Source organism: Salvia splendens, chromosome 2, assembly GCF_004379255.2.
Source record: "Salvia splendens isolate huo1 chromosome 2, SspV2, whole genome shotgun sequence".
NCBI lineage: Eukaryota > Viridiplantae > Streptophyta > Magnoliopsida > Lamiales > Lamiaceae > Salvia > Salvia splendens.
The window spans coordinates 5,600,063-5,621,735 of record NC_056033.1 but is presented as its reverse complement, the minus strand read 5'-3'; the positions used below and the strand labels follow the sequence as shown (position 1 = coordinate 5,621,735).

At 36.7% G+C, this 21,673-nt stretch overlaps 3 protein-coding genes across 4 annotated transcripts; all 3 read right to left on the bottom strand.

Moving 5' to 3' along the window:
• Nucleotides 1-320: 320 nt before the first annotated feature.
• Nucleotides 321-4,293, bottom strand: LOC121785287 (importin subunit beta-1-like). Of its 2 annotated transcripts, XM_042183683.1 has the most exons (4): nt 3,952-4,293; nt 2,487-3,328; nt 904-2,438; nt 321-807 (listed from the first exon to the last, which is right to left on the bottom strand). In XM_042183683.1, the coding sequence occupies exons 2-4, from the start codon at nt 3,321-3,323 to the stop codon at nt 603-605; spliced, it is 2,577 nt and encodes an 858-aa protein (XP_042039617.1). In that variant the 5' UTR covers nt 3,324-3,328; nt 3,952-4,293; the 3' UTR covers nt 321-602. The 2 variants fall into 2 exon arrangements, with proteins under 2 accessions (XP_042039617.1, XP_042039610.1); XM_042183676.1 differs by having other exon boundaries at nt 904-3,328.
• An 882-nt stretch (nt 4,294-5,175) lies between these two features.
• Nucleotides 5,176-5,808, bottom strand: LOC121762448. The gene has a single exon (XM_042158332.1). It carries the CDS (start codon nt 5,806-5,808, stop codon nt 5,176-5,178), a length of 633 nt encoding a protein of 210 aa, XP_042014266.1.
• A 373-nt stretch (nt 5,809-6,181) lies between these two features.
• Nucleotides 6,182-10,504, bottom strand: LOC121785279 (ethylene-overproduction protein 1-like). Its single transcript, XM_042183667.1, has 4 exons — nt 7,951-10,504; nt 7,452-7,743; nt 7,069-7,378; nt 6,182-6,629 (listed from the first exon to the last, which is right to left on the bottom strand). Exons 1-4 carry the CDS (start codon nt 9,990-9,992, stop codon nt 6,403-6,405), a joined length of 2,871 nt encoding a protein of 956 aa, XP_042039601.1. The 5' UTR covers nt 9,993-10,504; the 3' UTR covers nt 6,182-6,402.
• Between the last annotated feature and the right edge of the window lie 11,169 nt (nt 10,505-21,673).

The following is a 21,673-nucleotide window of genomic DNA, read 5'->3' as shown; positions in this document are numbered from 1 at the left end:
ATTACCAAGAAAATACAGCTCTTGTCTTCTTATAAGCACATTATCAATATCAATATCTCCAATCTCACAGCATGTGAATGAATAATTTTATACACATTATATAAAGTCATATTAGCAAAACTAGAAAATGAAATCTTTTCGCTCTTGGAAAATGTTGCAGTATGATTTCAAGCCAAATGCAGAGAGAGAGAGAGACAGAGTTGTGATTAATAAGGCACTAATCAAAGTCAAGACAAGAACATGTATGGATGCACAACACATTTCCTTGAAAGTTTTTAAGGAAAAGTTAAAATTATAATCCACGCCACAGGAAAGCAAAATACGAACTCTTAAATGACTTTCACCTTTCCATAAAAATAGTAGTAACTGGAATAACAGGTCACCGCAATGTTGTGTACATAATGCATACCAGACTCAAAAATTTGGCATATAACCAGCCGATGAATGAAAGAATTTCAACGTTTTAGTCCCTTCATCCACCATAGACAAGACTCGATTAAACATGACTCAATCTTATGAGGACACTGAAAATATGGCCTTGCCAAAACAAACAAAAAAGAGCGCACATTTGCATGAGAAACAGTAGCAGTGGAGGAAAATGCTTAGCTACTATCCGAAAATGCTCGCCTTATCATCTCCTGGGCCCATATAGCTGTTGATTTCAGTTGTTCGTCATCTGTCTCGAGGCACTCGGATAACAGATTTGAGCAATACTTGGTATCTTTGAACAGCATTTTTATGTTCGAACCAAGTGCATCTGCTAGATCACCCTGAACTGCCACTGCTGCCTTAGTCACATTTGTATCCCTGAGCAGCAGAGTCACAGAAGAACACATCATAAGAATATACAGGATGGGAGAACAAGCAGACAATTAACAAAGAGTATGTAAACTGATCAAATACCTCTGTTCATCTTGTGCAACCAATTCAATGAACTGCAGGAGATGAGGGGCATGAGGGAGCATGAGTTCAGCTTTGGCATTTTTGAAACCTTGAAGAATTCCAGAATAAGCCTCAAAAATACTGCGCCTAAGCTGGTTGCCATAGTCTATCATCTCCTCATCGTCATAGTCCATCTGTGCACATATTTCTGATGCACTTTGCATCATAGGCAAAGCAAAATTGATATACTTCTCAAAGTGTTCACCAATTGCAAGAGCAATGTCACCAAAGCAGGAGAATATGGGAGGTTTAACCGATCGGTTGAGTTCAGCGCTAGACAAATCCTTGAGGAGGTGTGTCATGATCCCATCACAATATGGTAAGATCTTGTCATCCAAAGCACGACAAATGTCACCAACCACCCCAACTGAAATAGCACAAACCTGATGCTCCTCAAAATTTTGTAAACCCATCTCTAGGTACTTGTAGAATTCTTTCATATACACTTCAAAACGTGGTCCAGTGGCATAGGCAAGAGCACCAATAGCCAACATTGCTTCTTCATGCACAGTAGTACTACGACAAGCAAAAACACTTAGGAAAAGTACCATGATCTGGTCAGCTGCCTGCATAATTATAGGCTTAGTTTCCTCAGCACTGCTTAGTGTTTGAATAATAACCTGAAGAACGCCACAAAGAGAGGCTTGTAAATCTCCTTGCTGTTCTCTGTCATCAGATGACACAATCTGAAGACGTAAAGTTTGTTCCAACTTCGTCATGATAGCAGGGAGAAGTTTGACGATTATCTCAGATGTTTCTGAAAGGTTTGAACACCGAACAACCTCATTCAAGGTTTCATAAGCAGAAGATCTGAGTTTAGAGTCACTGCCGTCTGTTCGCTCAGCAGTGGCAATTAAACTGCTCAAGATATCTGGAAGGAAAGGTGTGAGCATTGAAGAGCTTGGCCCTGCATCCTCGTATCCCTGAGCAAGGAAATAGATAGCTCCACAAACCTTTTCTGAGACATGAGGAGCATCTTTTAAACTAGCCAATAAGACTGCCAAAATCTTCTGGAGGTTTGCTGGAGTAATGACAGAGAAACCAGTAGCTGGTGAATGTAGCAATTCAAAGATACGACCAAGGGTCCATGCCGTGGTATCTTTTACATGGCTATTCTCATCATTCATTGAATTGAGCAGAAAATCTAAACCAGCATTAACCATTGGAGATAGCTTCTCAATGCTTGGCCCTTCAAGGATTGAACCAAACGCATACGTAGCTGCCTCACGGGACCGCCAATCAGGCTTGGATATGTTGGCCTCTACGAAAGGCATCACCAGAGTAACAACAGCATCCCCAACAGTCTTAGCAACAAGACCAAGACATGTGCCACCAGCCATAGCTAGATTCCAAGTTCCATCTTCCTGATCTTGGTCCTCATCCTGCTTAAGAAGGGTCTCAAGCAGAAGAGGAACTAAAGTCTGAAGAGCCTTTTCAATAAAGCGTGAGTGCTCCACACTTGAATCCCCAATTTCAGGGACCTCATAGTCTTGAAGCTCCATTTCTTCATCACAAATAGAGCTCCAAAACTCTACTGCTTGAAGGGCAATGGCCTCCTCATCTCCTTTGACTGCATTAGATGTAAGCTCAAAGATCCTTTGCATGTAAGGTTCAAGCACCTCATAGTATGTAGACGCAATGGAAACAAGACACTCAAAAGCAGCCTGTCTGATCTCTGCCTCTTTAGCCAAGGCAGCATCACAGATAACCTTCATTATATAGTTCCTCTCCATTTCATTGTTAAAATTTGTGCGAGCAAATTCAAGGGCATTATACAAAGCTTTAGTGGCAGCCAGTCGAACTTCAGGGTTCGGCTCAGTTGTATTCATTCCTTGAACAACAGCTGTCAGAATAGCATTCACTTCATTTTGCACAAGATTTTCATCAGAAATAACCTCACATACATAACCAAGTGTTTCAAGAGTAGCTTGTCTCAAGGATGGGGATCCATCTTGTCTAGTCATGTTGGCAAGTAGTGAACCAACAAGTTCGGGCCACTCCTTTCGGGGTATTTCAATTGAAGCCACCTCAGCAACAACCTGCGCAGCAGTATGACTGGCCTCACGAAAAGTGGACCCGAGGGTGCTCAAGAGAGAGTTCTTTATTTGGGCTCTAAAAGAAATATCAATCTGAACCCATAGTTGCACAGGCTGTTCCTTTGTTGAAGAATCTTTAGCACCCAAGTCGTTCTTAAGGACAATACCAGCAAGTCTACGAGACTCGATAGGCTTTCCATCATTAGAGAGCTCAACGGACAATGACAAAAGATATTGTGGCAAGTTTTCCTCCCGAAACTTACAGAGTATAGCCTCTGCATCCTTCCGCACTTTGGCATCTGGTGATTGTGCAGCCAAGAGATACTGGGTAATATCAAATGACATTTTTCCTATAAAAGAAAAGTAATATGCTGGGTAAACATTCAATAATTTTTTGAATAAATGTGGGAATCAAAACCCTACAGTGTAGAACAAGAATTAGACATAAGTATGAACATTTTAAATGAACAGGTCATAAAAAACAAAGTTAAAAATCATTAAGATGATATAGGGGTAAAAAATGGCCATCACTACACAATAAGCATGTAATATTTCCAGACTCAACAGACCACCCCAGCAGCTCTATTTACCCAAAATCAAATTAATCAACGATTTTAACTATTTAACCACTAACATCATACACCAAAAATCAACAAACAACGATGTCTCATTAAATAATCAGAAAATACACTGTAGCTTTCTTAATTTTTGCTAACAATTCATATGTTCGACCACAGCTTAAAACCTTTCACTTTCACTTTCACTTCAAACAAACAGATCCTAAGCCTAGATTCCACTGGAAAACTTCTAAAGCATAAAACCACAATTTAAATCGAAAAAAATAACAAAATGCCAGAGGAACAAACTAAGAAGATACATTCGTCAGATCCTACAGCCTATTACCTAAGCGAAAAATAAACTCAACGGGAAACATAAATTAAAATAAAAGGAAACAAAGGAGAAGATAAATTACCTTAATTATAACTAGGAGATGAAGTGGCAGCAGCTAGGTTTTTCCCTTCTGAACTGAAATCCGCGGAGTTCAACTCTAAACTTCTTCCCTTATGCTTCCACAGTTGTATTGATGGAAACAATTATACAGATTAGAGTGAGTGAAACACCAAAAGTATGTAATTGAGTATGAGAGAGAAAGAAGAAGCTGATTTCGAATGGAATATATAAGCGGGAGCAAGGGTTAGGGGAATAGGAGTTGAATATAAGTGAGTTAACTGGCAGCAACTCGGAGCTGCCCGTGTTGCCCGCACGGCTCACATCCAAAACCCTAAAATCTTTTTTTTCCTTTCTATTTTTTTGGGACTCGGAGCTGCCCGTGTTGCTCGCAGAGTCGCACATATTTATTATTGTGTTAATAATTGAATCTATTTTTTAATATTTTTCTCCTAATTTATTATATATATGTAACAAAATTTACTGGTTGGGCCAATCTTTAATTATTAATTAATTGAATAAAGGCGGGCGTATATATTTGTTTACTGGCCCATTGGGCCCATTGAGTTTTATAGTTGAATTATGTGATCATCCATTTATTAGATAGAGTTGAGAAGATATTATTACAATTTTCTCGGTATAATAGTCATTAAATTATGAATTTGGTTTAAATTCGAGTCAGTTTCATTTGAAAATAAAATATTAAATTCTAAATTTTAATTTTTGTACATTGTCTCGTTCAGGTATAAAATGATATATTTGGTGATGCTCGTCAAAATGCGTTGTTTTGTACTATTATGATTGGACAATTGAAAAAATCAAATTTGTGATTTTATATTTTGTTTCCAAATTTTATGAGATTTGACTAAATTTTGATTAAACTTCATAATTTAATGAACTATTATCCATATTTTCTATGTGTATTTTATCAAGGTTATTGACTATCATCCTTGTTTTCTAGTATGTGTATTTTCTCTAATCTAATATCTCACATAACGAATTCACTGTGTATTGTTCATTTTTGTGTCATGGTGAGGCCTAGCTCGTAAATATGAGTAGAAGGCAAAGTTACAGTTAAAAAATAGATAAAATATTAGGAAACAAATGATCTCTTATGTCAATTTACAAAACATCTTAGTACCTCAGTGTATTGTACACACGAATTTATATACAACGAACATCTTTTATACAAAAACTGTTATCATAGCTAAAATAAACAAACAGAAGACAAAGGGGCAATCTGATTTGATCACGACCGTTTATGCTTCAAATTAGGACCAATTATAGTGTCACAAACCGGAGTTTTGATTTTGCAAGATTTTGGTTGCATTTTCCAGGGCAAGAAACTAGCTAAGCCACACCCCTTCAATCTCCCTATGCTAACGGCTCGAGAATCCGAGTACGGAAGTTTCTTGTCCATAACGGATTCCTCAGCTAGGGCTTGCGCGTCCGGCAAGAATCTCTCTATGATGAAATTCGGCGAACACCAATCGTCTCCTTCGGCCAACAGAATAGACGAGCTTCTCTCCTCTGTCGCTTTGCAGTACCCTTCCACGTCATCCACCGACTCCGCTAATGAAAATATGTCGATACCATCGTTGTTTTCTTCACTCCCGTCAAGATTGAGATCGAGATCATCAACCCTAACCGAGGGCCGCCACCGGGCGGGCGGTGGTTTCGGGGGCGGCGGCACGTCATCGCCGCTCGAGTTCCCCCGGTCCTTGGGCTCGCCCGGGATCCTTTCCCACGAGAAGGGCACCATGTTGGCCGGGTCAAGCCTCGAACCAGAGATAGCGGTGGAACCGGAGACGCGCCTGGTCAGTAGAGGCGGCACGTTCAAGTTCAGCTTCCCGTGCACGATCTCATTCTTGGCTTCCTTCATGAATGCACCAGAAACCAATTTGTGCACCAAATGCTTTAAAATGATGCTGTAAAAGCCATAAATACTTGGGCAGTTGGGGCTGCGGGTGTCTCGTGTGCTGCTAATTAAAGTTTTCACTTTAGATAGAAACAAGGGGAGAAACCACAGCCATCGACGCCGTTTTGTTGGTGCTGTTAGAATCCCACAATTCGTAAATGTACACAAATTTGACACAAGGCATGTAATATTATAAAATTCTATAAAGTAAACACTTTTTTTTTCTTTTTCTTTCAGCCAATTTCATTAACACAGAAACTTGGTAAGTAATAAAGTAGGAACAGTTCTGCTGAATCCTACAAAAAATGGATGAAAAGAAAACAGAAGAGGAAAAAGATGAAAACAACTTCTTTTTCTATTTCCTTCTCTTCTGTGTTTTTTTCTGCTTTTCAATATACAATTTGCTCCTATTTTTGGCAAGATTAAGTCATGACGATACAAGCATAATCACCCTACCGAAAAAAGGCTCAAAGGAGAGAGATCAAACAGATTCCCCAAGAGTTTAGAGTTGTGATATGGAAACTATATTGGCATAGTTACTGTCTTTCCATCGTACTCTTATTGCTCCTCAGCCCGTTTTTGTGCTTTCCGATACAGCTCAAGCGTGTCTGAATGGTTGGGGTCGAGACAGAGGGCTGCCTCACAGTCTCGGATAGTGGAGACATAATCGCCAATTGAGTCGAGGAATGCTGAACGGAGATGAAGCAGCTGAAGGTCGGGCTTAAAAGCTAGGGCTCTCGTGAGCTCATTTATGGCCTCAGCTTCCTTGTGGTCATCCATCAAAACTGGAGGCATATAATTAAAAGATCAATAATATAAGTCCCTATGAAATCATTATAGTCAAAAGTTCAGCACAGAGAATTTCTATACTATTTGGAGAGCCTCAATCAAGAAACTACATTCCAGTTTCAATCAAAAAAAGTTTTGCTTAATCATAATCCTCATATGAGTCCTACAAATATAGGATCCGGCATCAAGTAGTGAAAACGATGTAACGTTCAAATTAAACCACAGTACCACAGCTTCGGAAATTGTTTGAAAGAAGTGGCAAAACAAACACATTCTATTTAGAACAGTCAATTCTGTCAATCCAATCTATCTAATCATGGTTGTTCAAATTTTCATGATCATAATAACAACAACATAATATAAACAGGACTATAGCTTCCAATCAAAAACAGTTACTGCAGGAATAATAAGAGTTGATGGGAAGCTAAAACTCACCAGCAGCCCGATATCGATATGGATATGTCCTCAGAGGGTCCAGTCGGGTTGCCATGCTCAGGTCACTTTTGGCCATTTCACGGTCACAATATTCTGAGCGCTTCTCGTAAGCTGATGCATTATCTCTAGCCTTTTCAATCAACTTCGTCATCTCTTCATATGCAGTTTTCCGAAGACTTTTTAGATGATATACACGGGCCAGGCCCTGATGTGCTCTTGTATGCTTAATGGTCAGGGCATTCGTGTAGTTGTCAACTGCATGGTCTAGTTTATTCACGTCTACGTAGATACTTGCTAGATTGCTCAAGGCCTGCATAACAACATAGGTCAGAACTATTTGGGATGCAAATGGGAAATAACATCTAGTAGAAGAATTGACTCACCTGTCCTTTCCTAAGGCCATCAGAAGGGCACCTGAGAGCTTCCTCAAGAAGCTTGATAACATAGAACGAAGATGCATGATCTGTTGTTGTTTCAGAAAGAACATAGGCTTTCAGAAAAAAGGCTTCGAATGATCTCTGAAGTGAAATGGATTTTTCAGCTTTGGCTATAGCAGCTTCACGATAACCAGTATCATATAAAATCCAGCCCTCGTAGATAAGTCTTTCATGATCAGAGGCAGCATGGTTTCGAGCCATTCTCAGGCTTCTCATCGCAGCCTTGTGGCAATTTAATCTGCGGTAATGAAAATAGCTGAGACTCCTGGAAAAGCATTAAATCCCAAATACAGAACACTAAGAGAAGATAATATAATACAAACAGCAAATTTCACATTCCCCTGGACGGAAAATATATAAAAAACATAAGAACATAGTAGTATGATCATATACATTCTGCAAAATACGTGTCTATAGCTGGGGACATAGGTATTTGCCTACTTACCGAAGTAGGAGGAGAGACTGCCTAAACCGTAACAGGCTTTTCCCGGGATCAATAGCCAGCATATGGTGTACAACAGCTAGAGAGCCAATATCATCTACTGAGGACCACCTATCATAGAGTTGCATCCAGCAATCCGCTTGATCACGCTGTTCGACAAGATTACATAGAAGCTCTACCAACTGCTCCCCGGGCATCTGGCCATGAAACATCATATACTGAGGGTCTAAAGTTAGGAGTGCACGGACATCTGTTAGGGCTCCTTCATAGTCCCCCAGGGAAATCAAGAACCAAGCACGGAGCTCAAGGCAGTCGGGGGAAACCTTGAAACCAATTATCTTGTTGATTTCAGATATGGCAACACCAATTTTGTCCTCCTCCATCATGGAGACAGCTCTGTACTTGTACGGATAGGAAAGAGTTGGGTCCATTTCAGTAGCTGTATTCAAATCCATCATTTTTTCTCTACCACTGCTATATAGAGATCGTTCTTGATACATCCAGCCACAGGGATTGCAGTCAGAAAAGAGGGAGTTCGTCAACTTGAATGCCTTATACTTTTGCCCACGCTTGTCTTTTCCTCTTGCAACACCAATTAAGGAATACACATGACCAGCTTGAAAAGCTGCCTCGAACCATTTCTGAGCATCCTTATATTCTCTTCTTTCGAGCATCACACAACCCAACTGGTGGAATGCTAGCTGCTTCTGCCAGCTCTTGGTAGCACAATCTCCCATTCTCTCCAAAAGCATTACTGTTGCATTTGATTTCATGTTTTCTTCCATGGCTATTAGGCTCAAAAAATTGTAAAGCAAAAAGGACGCATGCCCAACTGCTGCTAGCCGTTGCAAAGCTTCTGGAGTACAGAAGTGTCTCAACACGTTTGGCTGCACTGAACATGAGGGCTCCCTCAGAATCACCTGCAAGCAAGCCGCCACCAGCAGGTGTGCAGTCTCCTCTAACCCATAATCAATGAGTTGAAGAGCCATTTCAATATCACCAACAAGAGATGCTAGAAATACATCACAAGCAGATTTTAGTTCATCACAGCAGAACCTATTCGCAAATGATAGGAGTTCAAGAACAACATGCGGATCAAAAGAATCCACACTCCTTATCCTACTGAAAACCTCAACAGCTCTGATTGCCTTGGCAGAGATCCCATTCTGAGCGAAATATATTCTCTCCTTCTTCGCCTCAACAAAGTTACCATACAACATTGATTTAAAAGGTCTAGAGAGCGAAGCAATCTTAAACCTATTGCATCTGACCTCATCCTCCCCAACGCAAAACCACATATCATAATCATCATCATCAACAACATCATCAACCTCACCACCATAGCTAAGTGAGGTGGAGCACTCCTCATCAGATTCCAGACCTCCCTCCTCTTCCCCGCTACGAAAACACAAACAATTATCATTTACAGACTCAGGGTTGTACCCTGATACCAAAGAACCCTTTGGGCACTCCATACTCCGACCACTACAATCCATTGCAGAAACCCCCAACAGCTCATCCTCCCGCCTCTCGTATCTCAACCAAGCCGAGAGTACAACCTTCGAATGCACATCCACAGCATGCTGCCTAGCAGAACGAAGACATCTCCTGAACAATTTCGGATCGGGCATACCCCTGAAGATCGCACATTGCTCCATATACATCTCTGATTTCTCTAACTCGGGGCAATTCTCAAGTCTCCTATACACATCAGCTAAAACCCCCACAAAATCAACAAATTTGAGAAACGGATCGATTCGGGGCTCGATCAGATCCGCCTTCGGAAGCCCATAGGCTGCAAGAGCCTCCGCTACAGTAGTAGAATTCCCATTGCTAGTCTGAGAAACATTCTGACAGCGCTGATGAGATCTCGACCTCACTGAATTAACCCTCAAGTGTTCTTGCAATTGCTGCAGGAAACCCTCTTTTCCGCCGCCGCCAGCCGCTCCACCGCCGGCCATCTGATTAAGGGAATAAACCTGGGCACTTTTGCACCCATCAATCATATTCAAACCACGCATTGCGTTGAATATGTGTTGCTGCATCTTCCCTCAATCAAATTACCATCCTATAAATTATTGAAAAATAAAAATGCAACGGGCTTCACCTATATTTTTTTTTTGCAAGAAAGGGAGATCAAATCATTACCTGCAAACACCACCGTTGACCGAGAAAGCCGAAAACTTTCCGAATCAAGCAACGTTGCCGCCAGGAATTCCTCTCTTTCCCGGCGAATAATTTAAGAATTAAAGCAATCAATAAGCCCCTTCCACAATCTTGGCTTCGGAAAATCTTAAAATTTGGTTGGGGTAGGAAGTGAGAGGTGGTGGCCGTTAATCCGCATGGCCACTCTCTCTCTCTCTCTCTATCTCTATCTCTCTCTCTGTTTCTCTCTAAATATAGATTATATAACTACAATCTTCCATACGCAGATCAACCGATTCATTTCTGTAATTGCCTTTAATTTTTTTATTTGGTATTTTCTGACATACAAAATGTGCCCAGATTTTTTTTAATCAAAAATGGGGGAAAAGGGAAAAAACTGCAATACCCGTTAGAAATGGATAGCCGCAGAAATTAATAAAAATAAAAGAAAATTATGGAAGTCGAGCTCTAGTTTTCAGCAATTCCACGGGGAAGAGACTGAATCCACGCGCTACAATATGCGCGTGCGCGTGCGCGTAGTCCGCTTCATGGATAATGTTGATTGGTTGTTGTGTGGGGTTTTGCATAGGGCTGAGAAAAAATACCGAAATGTCGAAATACCGACCTTATCGTATCGAAAAATATTAAAAATATCGAATTTTTGGTATACCGTGATTTTCGGTACAGTATGATACCTTGCTGAAATATTTCGGTAAGGTAAAGGTATGAATTTTTATATACAACGGCATACCGAAATTCGGTATATACCGTAATTTAAGGTATATACCGTAAAATATGAATATAATAATATATAAAGTATTTTATATATTTTTAAATTATAAAATTTATTGTGAAATATAATATAATATGAATAAAATATACTAGTATTTAATACCCCGTATATTATTTAAATTACTATAAAATATAAATAGTATTCTAAAAACTCAAATATTCAATTTTCATTGATATTGAAAGTAAGGTATACCGCAAAAGAATGGTATACCAAACTTTGGTACGGCATACCAAAAATGAGGTACGATATCGGTATGAAAATTCTTCTTACCGAAAATAAGGTATACCGAAAATTTTGATAAGATAAAAGTATGATTTTTTCGTATACCGAATTTACAGTAAGGTATACGGTATGGTGATTTCTGTAACGTATACCGTAGCTACACATCCCTAGTTTTGTACAAAAAAAAAAGCAACCTCAAATGATGAAATGGATAACTAAGTCGTCAATGGACTTCTTTTATTATTAGCATTATTAATTATATATCGACCTTTTGTAGTTGGGCCTAAGCCCACTGTGGTAAACTCCCAGTTCAGCAAAAGTAATCAAAACCAACAAAGAAATCGAAAATTTTAAAACAAATGTCAATTGGAATGATCATTCAAAGAACTTCAAAATTAATAGAATGAGTACTGATTCAATTAATTTCAAACTTCGTGTAAAATTGACATAAAAAATGAGATAATTACCATTTAAATTATAATTTTTCATTGATTTATGATCAATCCTATAATGTTTAAAATTGGAATGCACACCTTTTCAGTTTTTTAAGTTGTCCCAAAATAATTAAAATTAGAATTTGTATATAAATTGTAAAAAAAAATAGAATTTGTATTACAAAACGACAGACATACTTATTCTAAAATGATGCTATAGAATCTAGATCCGGATTAATAGGCAGACAGTGCACGTATTACTATGGACCCTTGATTGGATCACAGCTGACTAATTAATTCAGACAATGGTTGTTTATTTAAGTCATCCAACACAAATATTATAACGGTGCATGGATTCACTTTTCTTATTCATCAATCATCATTCACTCATTGTCGATTAACTTTTTGACGAAAAAAACTAAAATACTGTACAAAATCTACATACATATACTCTTATTAAATTTTTAATCCGACTGAACAGGTTTTATTTATTTAAACCAATTTTATTTATTAAGTTACCCCTATTATATTTTAAATTCTAAAAGAAAATTTAATCTTGATATATAAATATCTCATTAATCAAATATACATATCTAGTACTATAAATTACAACTTCTGTAGTATATATATATATATATATATATAAAGGGGTGCATTATAATGATAAGCTCAATTTCCGTAATAACTAATAACCCTATAACCAAATCTGGGCCACACATTTTTAAAATCACGCGGTTGATATTCAAACTTAGATTTACTTCATAAAAAAAAGCGCGGGGGTAAATATGTCATTTCGCTCATAATAAAATTTACGTATCCAAATTTTGCTCATTTAATTTCAGAATTTCACTCATTTTATCATTTTATCAGTCAGTCAAAAGTATCATTTTATCAACTCAGAGTATCATTCTATCCGGGAAAACTATCATTCTATGCAATAAACCTAACATATATCATTTTATCATTTTATCAGTCAGTCAAAAGTATCATTTTATCAACTCAGAGTATCATTCTATCCGGCAAAACTATCATTTTATCAGTTTTATATCACTTTGTCACGTTAAAGTATCATTTTATCAGCTTATATACAATTTCTTCAGCTAAACTATCATTTTTATAAAGTTACTGTCATTTTATCCGCTTAGATTATCATTTTATCAGGTAAAAGTATCATTTTATTAAACAAAAACGTCATTTTATACACCAAAAATACCTATCATTCTATCGGCTGAAAGTATCATTCTATCCGGAAAACTATCATTTTATCAGTTTTATGTCATTTTGTCACATTAAAGTATCATTTTATCAGCTTATATGCAATTTCTTCAGCTAAACTATCATTTTTATAAGGTTACTGTCATTTTATCCGCTTAGATTATCATTTTATCAGGTAAAAGTATCATTTTATTAAACAAAAATGTCATTTTATACACCAAAAATACCTATCATTCTATCGGCTGAAAGTATCATTCTATCCGGCAAAACTATCATTTTATGCAGTAAACCTAACATTTATAAGCTAAAAGTATCATTTTATCAACTCAGAGTATCATTCTATCCGGAAAAACTATCATTTTTATAAGGTTTCTGTAATTTTATCCGCTTAGATTATCATTTTATCAGGTAAAAGTATCATTTTATTAAACAAAAATGTCATTTTATACACCAAAAATACCTATCATTCTATCGGCTGAAAGTATCATTCTACCCGGCAAAACTATCATTCTATCGGCTGAAAGTATCAGTCTATCCGGCAAAACTATCATTTTATGCAGTAAACCTAACATTTATAAGCTAAAAGTATCATTTTATCAACTCAGAGTATCATTCTATCCGGCAAAACTATCATTCTATGCAATAAACCTATCATTTTATCATTTTATCAGTTAGTCTAAAGTATCATTTTATCAACTCAGAGTATCATTCTATCCGGTAAAACTATCATTCTATGCAATAAACCTATCATTTTATCATTTTATCATTTTAATATTTTATTAGTCAGTTAAAAGTATCATTTTATCAACTCAGAGTATCATTATATCCTGCAAAACTATCATTCTATGCAATAAACCTATCATTTTATCATTTTATCGTTTTACGTGATATTTGGCGAAATTCAGAAATTAAATGAGGGAAATGACAGTTTTACCCCCGCGCTTTTTTATGAAGTAAATCTAAGTTTGAATCTCAAAACTATCATTCTATGCAATAAACCTATCATTTTATCATTTTATCATTTTATGTGATATTTGGCAAAATTCAGAAATTAAATGAGCGAAATGACAGTTTTACCCCCCCGCGCGCTTTTTTTTTATGAAGTAAATCTAAGTTTGAATCTCAACCGCATGATTAGAAATATTTGTGGTCCAGATTTGGTTATAGGGTTATTACGATATTTAGGGGTTATCATATGATCACGACTCTATATATATATATATATATATATATATATATATATATATTTATATATATTGCATGATACTCTGAGTTGATAAAATGATACTTTTAGCTTATAAAAGTTAGGTTTACTGCATAAAATGATAGTTTTGTCGGATTGAATGATACTTTCAGCCGATAGAATGATAGTTTTGTCGGGTAGAATGACACTTTCACCCGATAGAATGATAGGTATTTTTGGTGTATAAAATGACATTTTTGTTTAATAAAATGATACTTTTACCTGATAAAATGATAATCTAAGCGGATAAAATGACAGTAACCTAATAAAAATGATAGTTTAGCTGAAGAAATTGCATATAAGATGATAAAATGATACTTTAACGTGACAAAATGACATAAAACTGATAAAATGATAGTTTTGCCAGATAGAATGATACTTTCAGCCGATAGAATGATAGTTTTGCCGGGTAGAATGATACTTTCAGCCGATAGAATGATATGTATTTTTGGTGTATAAAATGACATTTTTGTTTAATAAAATGATACTTTTACCTGATAAAATGATAATCTAAGCGGATAAAATGACAGTAACCTTATAAAAATGATACTCTGAGTTGATAAAACGATACGTTTACTGCTTTGTAGGTTTGTATATTATGTATTGTGCCGATTATATTAGGTTTATTGCATAGAATAATAGTTTTGCCGGATAGAATGATACTCCGAGTTGATAAAATGATACTTTTGACTGACTAATAAAATGATAAAATGATAGGCTTATTGCATAGAATGATAGTTTTGCCGGATAGAATGATACTCTGAGTTGATAAAATGATACTTTTGACTGACTGATAAAATTATAAAATGATAAAATGATAGGTTTATTGCATAGAATGATAGTTTTGCCGGATAGAATGATACTCTGAGTTGATAAAATGATACTTTTGACTGACTGATAAAATGAGCGAAATTCAGAAATTAAATGAGCGAAATTTGGATACGTAAATTTTATCATGAGCGAAATGACATATTTACCCCCGCGCTTTTTTTTATGAAGTAAATCTAAGTTTGAATCTAGACCACGTGATTTTAAAAATGTGTGGTCCAGATTTTTTATAGGGTTATTACGGAAATTGGGGTTATCATTATAATGCATCCATATATATATATATATATATATATATATATATATATATATATATATATATATGGGAGCGTTATTCTCCTTTTCACATCTTAGATCTTTTTTCCTTCTTAATATTACGCGTTAGATCTAAGGCATCAACGGATCAGATTGATTCTATAAAACTGGTTACGTGTTGCATTATAGAAGGTGGTTGTATGCATTACAGGGTTATTATTGACATTTGGCGGAAAAGTAACTGACACATTTTGGTATCTGCGAATAATGCACCACATGGTCACGAGTAATGCATATAATTGACTATATAATGCACAATATGTGAACTGCAATGCATACGAATAAGATGTACCATGTTATGATGTTTGGACACACGTTTCTTGTTTCCCCTAAGGGTTTATTAAGCTTAGGGGCTAGGGTATAGTACGTAGACACGTATGTAATCTTCACATGGTAACGAGTAATGGATATAATTGACTATATAATGCACAATTTGTGAACTGCAATGCATACGAACAAGATGTGCTGTGTTATGATGTTTGACACACGTTTCTTGTTTCCCCTAAGGGTTTAATAAGCTTAGGGGCTAGGGTATAGTACGTACGCATTAATAACAAATTATAAAACGATACGAATAATTCACCAAATTGTCACGAGTAATGGATGTTATTAACTATATAATGCACAATATGTGAACTGCAATGCATACGAATAAGATGTACCATGTTATGATGTTTGACACACGTTTCTTGTTTCCCCTAAGGGTTTAATAAGCTTAGGGGCTAGGGTATAGTACGTAGACAAGAAACAAGAAACGTGTGTACTATACCCTAGCCCCTAAGCTTATTAACCCTTAGGGGAAACAAGAAACGTGTGTCAAACATCATAACATGGTACATCTTATTCGTATGCATTGCAGTTCACATATTGTGCATTATATAGTTAATAACACCCATTACTCGTGACAATTTGGTGAATTATTCATATCGTTTTATAATTTGTTATTAATGCGTACGTACTATACCCTAGCCCCTAAGCTTATTAAACCCTTAGGGGAAACAAGAAACGTGTGTCAAACATCATAACACAGCACATCTTGTTCGTATGCATTGCAGTTCACATATTGTGCATTATATAGGCAATTATATGCATTACTCGTGACCATGTGGTGCATTATTCGTAGCGGTTTCCAGCCATTATTAGATTACTATTGTACCCTCATAATGCACAAAATAGGACAAATAATGCAACACGGGATTAATTACCCAATGTTGATCTTGACCGTCCATTTCTCTAATCTAATGGCTGATATTAAGAAGGAAAAAGGAGGAAATATAGGAAAAGGAAATGAATACATCCTATATATATATATATATATGAATCAAATCACAGATGTACTAAATTGTGAAATCTATATAATTATTGTGATTTAACAAATCAATAATTATAATCTTCTAACAAAATCTTGAAGCAATGGAATTACAAGGACATATCCTCTAATTAATAAAATATAAAAATCTTTAGTTATATAGTGTATCATGTATGTGCATTAAAATCTTCAATGGAATCAAACTAAATTTGCAGTCTAAATTAAGTTAAAGACAGTAGGAATTTGAGCAATGTCCACGACTAACATTATTTTAGTTTGTGGTTTAAGTTCCTAGATTAAGTTGAATTTATGGTTTAAGTTAATTTCTAGATTTTTATTTAGTTTCGCAAGAAAACATAATTTTCAGTTGAATATGTTAATGTAATTTCTTTATTTTATTATTATTTCAGTTTTCTATTATTAAGTTATAAGCAATACTATCTACGTCAATGAGAAATAGTCATGTTTTTCAATTTTGAGTTATCCACAAAAATTAATCTCTATCTATTTATAGTAGTACATTTTTCTCTCTAATGAGGTTAGATCAATTTTTTTTATCACTATTATTTTTACTAACAATATTTTAACCACTTTTTAATTTTATCTCTTTTATATTATTAATTTTATATTAAAATATTTGACTTCCACAACTAAAGACTATTTTTAATGGATAAAACATTTGACATCCACAACTAAAGACTATTTTTAGTGGAATGCTGTACTAGTAGTAGTACTACTACAATTTACTACTAGCATTAATTCACATTTGTACCATTTGTCCATCCGCATCCTAGATCCAACGCTCCAAATCTACTTGATGTTATATATATATAGAGAGAGACGGTTCAATAATGTCTTTTGATTATATTATTATATACTAGCACTTATGGCAAGCATAAATTTTTTAACCAAATTTGTTGTTAAAATACAGTATAAAAATTATTACAAATCTATAAGTGGAATCATTATCGAAACATCTTAAAATTTTCAGTTGGAATTTCAAACAAGTGTCCAACATAATTTCAATAGGGATCCAGTTTTTTTTAACTGATTTTCTTTCATTAACGGAGTGTATGTTGTAGGGATCAGACTCGTCTGGATTCACTAATTACCGAGACCTCTTAGTTCTTCTTACAAGAGAGTTCAGCCAAACTCTCAACCACGCGACTGATTTTAATCAAGATTTACAAGTTGGTTTACAAGTAATATATCCTAGCTATTACAACCCTTGGTTGAAGCCCTAGCTAGCTCCTTGATCAAGTTCAGCCTGCACACTTAATACACACGTCAGTAATAACAAGTAAGATCCTACTGGATCTAAGATATTACGCACAAGAAGAACAAGAAAACACGAGGAAACAGAATAGTATTAGAAACATGTGGAAAATATGGGAAACCTTTGATGTGGCCAAGACCTATGGCTTTTCATCTTAGGTAACCCCCAAATGCATAATGAGGTGCCTTAATGCCGAGACCTCTCGTGTGGTCACTCCTATCCTATAAATAGGTGTGAGTTTGAGAGATGAAGGACACACCACAACAAGCATTATCTCTTCTCTAGCTCTCTACATCCTAGTTTACATATAGGAGCATTGTCTAGCTCGATTCTCGGAACTCAATCAAGTTCGCCGGTGCCTAGCGGGTTTGAGGTGCTTCTACACGCTAGGAGGAAGTCGTTTTATCTTTGGGGGCAATACGTCATTCCGTGAGCACTAGCCGGGGCGTAATTTGTCTTGCGGAAAGAGGGTTTTCCTCGACTCGACTTATAAATTTGGTTTGCTTTATTTTCGTTGTAATTTTCATTCCTTTTTTTGTTGCAAGCTTTCTTTCGATTGTATTAGTTAGAGTACCGCCTGTACACGGCTTGGGAATTTCTTCCCTTTATTTCTAACAATCGCAAGACAAATTAGTGTACTCTTCTAAGACAGGGTTATATCAATCGAAGTTAGAGAAAACATGAACTTCAAAGCTGGAATGAAGAAACGAGCCGTTGCAATGTTCATGGGCTACGAAGTGGTTAATTCCTTGAGATCCATTCTCTCGAGAATTGTGTTTATCGTTTGTCATTTGATATGCAAGACCAATTTAGACTTGGTAGTTGTAATTGGGATGCATGGGTTTTTTAATATACCAATGCACATATGTTTCAATATAATTGTGTACTTATTGTTGGAGACAATATTGTGCAAATTATTTGAACGTGTTGTTATAAACAACAAAGATCACGAGGTGGTCGCAATGGTCTCCGACGTGGACCATGGTAATAATCCAAATGAATGGTTTGTTGATACTGGTGCCACATGTCATGTGTGCTCCAAGAGAAGTGTTTTTTCTACTTACAAATCTATTGAAGGTAGAAAAGTACGCATGGGAAACCAAGCCTCTTCTAAGGTGGTTGGTGTGGGTAATGTGTTCCTAAAATTAGGATCTGGAAAGGTTCTTACCCTCAAGGATGTGCTGCATGTCCCAGACATCCGAAATAATTTGGTGTCAGGCTCACTTCTAGTAAATCATGGATTTTCACTAGAATTTGAATTCGAAAAGGTTATATTGACCAAGAATGGAAAATTCATAGGTGAAGGTCACCTAGTGAATGGGCTTTTTGAGCTGAATGTTACGGTCATTCACCGTGGAAAAGGAATAAGCAATAAGGAAGATGACACATCCTCTTATTTGCTTGAAGGCTCTGACTTATGTCATAATAGATTGGGACATGTAAATCTAAATGCTATAAAAAGATTAGTAAATCTTAATTTACTTAAAGTAGATAAGTTTAACTCACAAGAAAGATGTGAAGTGTGTGTTGAAGCCAAAATGGCTAAACTGCCGTTCCATTCGGTAGAGCGAAGCACAAAACCTCTTGAATTGATCCATACAGACGTATGTGATTTGAAATTTGTGCAAACAAGAGGTGGTAAAAAGTACTTCATCACATTTATAGATGATTGCACAAGGTATTGTTACATTTACTTATTAAGAAGTAAAGATGAGGCAATTGAAGCGTTTAAAGACTTCAAAAATGAAGCTGAAAATCAACTTAATTGTCGAATTAAGTGTGTTCGAAGTGATAGAGGTGGTGAGTATGTAGCTCCGTTTGCAGAATTATGTCATGCAAGTGGTATAATTCACCAAACCACAGCTCCATATTCTCCTCAATCAAATGGTGTTGCTGAACGCAAAAATCAAACACTAAAAGAGATGATGAATGCCTTGTTGATTAATTCAGGATTACCCCAAAATATGTGGGGGGGCTGTGTTGACAGCGAATCATATCCTGAGCAAAATTCCACTAAAAAATAGGGATGTGACTCCTTATGAGTTGTGGAAAGGGAAGAAACATTCGTATTCATACCTCAAAGTGTGGGGTGTTTAGCGAAGGTAGAAGTGCCTCCTCCGAAACAAGTTGCAATAGGCCCTAAAACAGTCGATTGCATCTTTATTGGCCATGCACTTAATAGTAGTGCCTATCGTTTCCTAGTCCATAGATCAGTTGTGCCTGGCGTGGCTGAAGGAACAACGATTGAGTCAAGGAATGCTATATTCTTTGAGAATGTTTACCCTTGCAAGAGGCAAGAGGATAGTTCTAGTGAAAGAATGATGGATGAATCCACTAGTTCTAATCCTCCAAAAAGGACGAGGTCAAGTCCTGATGATGTTGAACCAAGACGTGGTAAAAAAATTAAAGTTGCTAAAACATTTGGTCCCGACTTCATAACTTTTATGTTGGATAACGAACCAAAGTCATTGGTGGAAGCTCTTTCTGGCTCAGATGCAGCGTGGTGGCAAGAAACTATCAACAGTGAAATTGAATCCATCATGAGAAATAATACTTGGGTGTTAGTAGACTTGCCTGAAGGATGTAAGGCTTTAGGGTGCAAGTGGATTCTGAAAAGGAAATATAAGCCCGATGGTACTATAGATAAGTACAAAGCTCGCCTAGTTGTCCAAGGCTTTAAGCAGAAAGAAGGGTATGACTTTTTTGATACCTATTCACCTGTTACGAGAATCACTTCCATTCGGGTGCTTCTTGCGATTGCTGCTTTGCACAATCTCGATATTCACCAAATGGATGTGAAAACTGCATTTCTGAATGGTGATCTGGAAGAAGAAATATATATGGAACAACCCGAAGGGTTTGTTGTGCCTGGGCAAGAGCGTAAAGTATGCAAACTGGTAAAGTCATTATATGGGTTGAAGCAAGCACCATTACAATGGCATTTAAAATTTGACAACGTGATGTTGGCAAATGGATTCACTATCAATGAGTGCGATAAGTGTGTTTACATTAAGAACACAAATAACGGTTTTGTTATTGTGTGTCTTTATGTAGATGATATGTTGATTACGGGCAGCAATAGTGCCATTATCAACGAAACTAAAAATATGTTGAAGAGAAATTTCGACATGAAAGATATGGGTTTAGCTGATGTGATTCTCGGAATCAAAATTAAAAGGAATCATGAGGGAATTGCTCTGACACAATCTCATTATATTGAGAAAGTGCTAAAGAAATTTCACTCATTCGATTGTGAGCCAGCTAAGACTCCATTGGAACCCAACGTGCATTTGAGTAAGCACACGGGTGAGCATATAGCTCAAGAAGAATATGCAAAGATCATAGGGAGTTTGATGTTTATCACAAACTGCACCCGACCAGATCTTGCGTGTACTGTGAATAAGCTGAGCCGATTTACGAGCAACCCAAGCAAGGAACATTGGAAAGCTCTGCGTAGGGTTTTGAGATACTTGAAGTATACTCTTAACTTTGAGCTGCAGTACACAAGATATCCCCAAGTACTTGAAGGGTACTGTGATGCAAATTGGATCTCTGATTCAAAAGACTCGTTCTCGACGAGTGGTTATGTGTTCGTTGTGGGGGGTGGTGCTGTTTCGTGGAAGTCGACGAAACAAACGTGTATAGCTCGATCCACCATGGAATCTGAGTTTATCGCATTGGATAAAGCAGGGGAAGAAGCCGAGTGGCTCAGAAATTTCCTAGAATGTATTCCATGTTGGAAGAAGCCAGTGCCGACAGTAGTGATATACTGTGATAGCCAAGCAGCTATAGGGAGAGCACATAGTGGCTTATACAACGGTAAGTCTCGACATATTCGTCGAAGACATAATACCGTCAGACAATTGATCACAAGTGGTGTTATCACAGTTGACTATGTAAGGTCAGTTGATAACTTAGCGGATCCGTTAACGAAAGGTTTAAACCG

What these genes read in the sequence shown, in the direction of transcription:
- LOC121785287 (XM_042183676.1), bottom strand. Translation starts at nt 3,323, where the DNA reads ATGTCATTTGATATTACCCAGTATCTCTTGGCTGCACAATCACCAGAT. An exon ending in GTTGCACAAGATGAACAGAG is followed by an intron (nt 808 to 903) that starts GTATTTGATCAG and finishes TCTGCTGCTCAG; the next exon opens with GGATACAAATGTGACTAAGG.
- LOC121762448 (XM_042158332.1), bottom strand. Translation starts at nt 5,808, where the DNA reads ATGAAGGAAGCCAAGAATGAGATCGTGCACGGGAAGCTGAACTTGAAC.
- LOC121785279 (XM_042183667.1), bottom strand. Translation starts at nt 9,992, where the DNA reads ATGCAGCAACACATATTCAACGCAATGCGTGGTTTGAATATGATTGAT. An exon ending in ATGGCCTTAGGAAAGGACAG is followed by an intron (nt 7,379 to 7,451) that starts GTGAGTCAATTC and finishes GTTGTTATGCAG; the next exon opens with GCCTTGAGCAATCTAGCAAG. An exon ending in ATATCGATATCGGGCTGCTG is followed by an intron (nt 6,630 to 7,068) that starts GTGAGTTTTAGC and finishes ATATGCCTCCAG; the next exon opens with TTTTGATGGATGACCACAAG.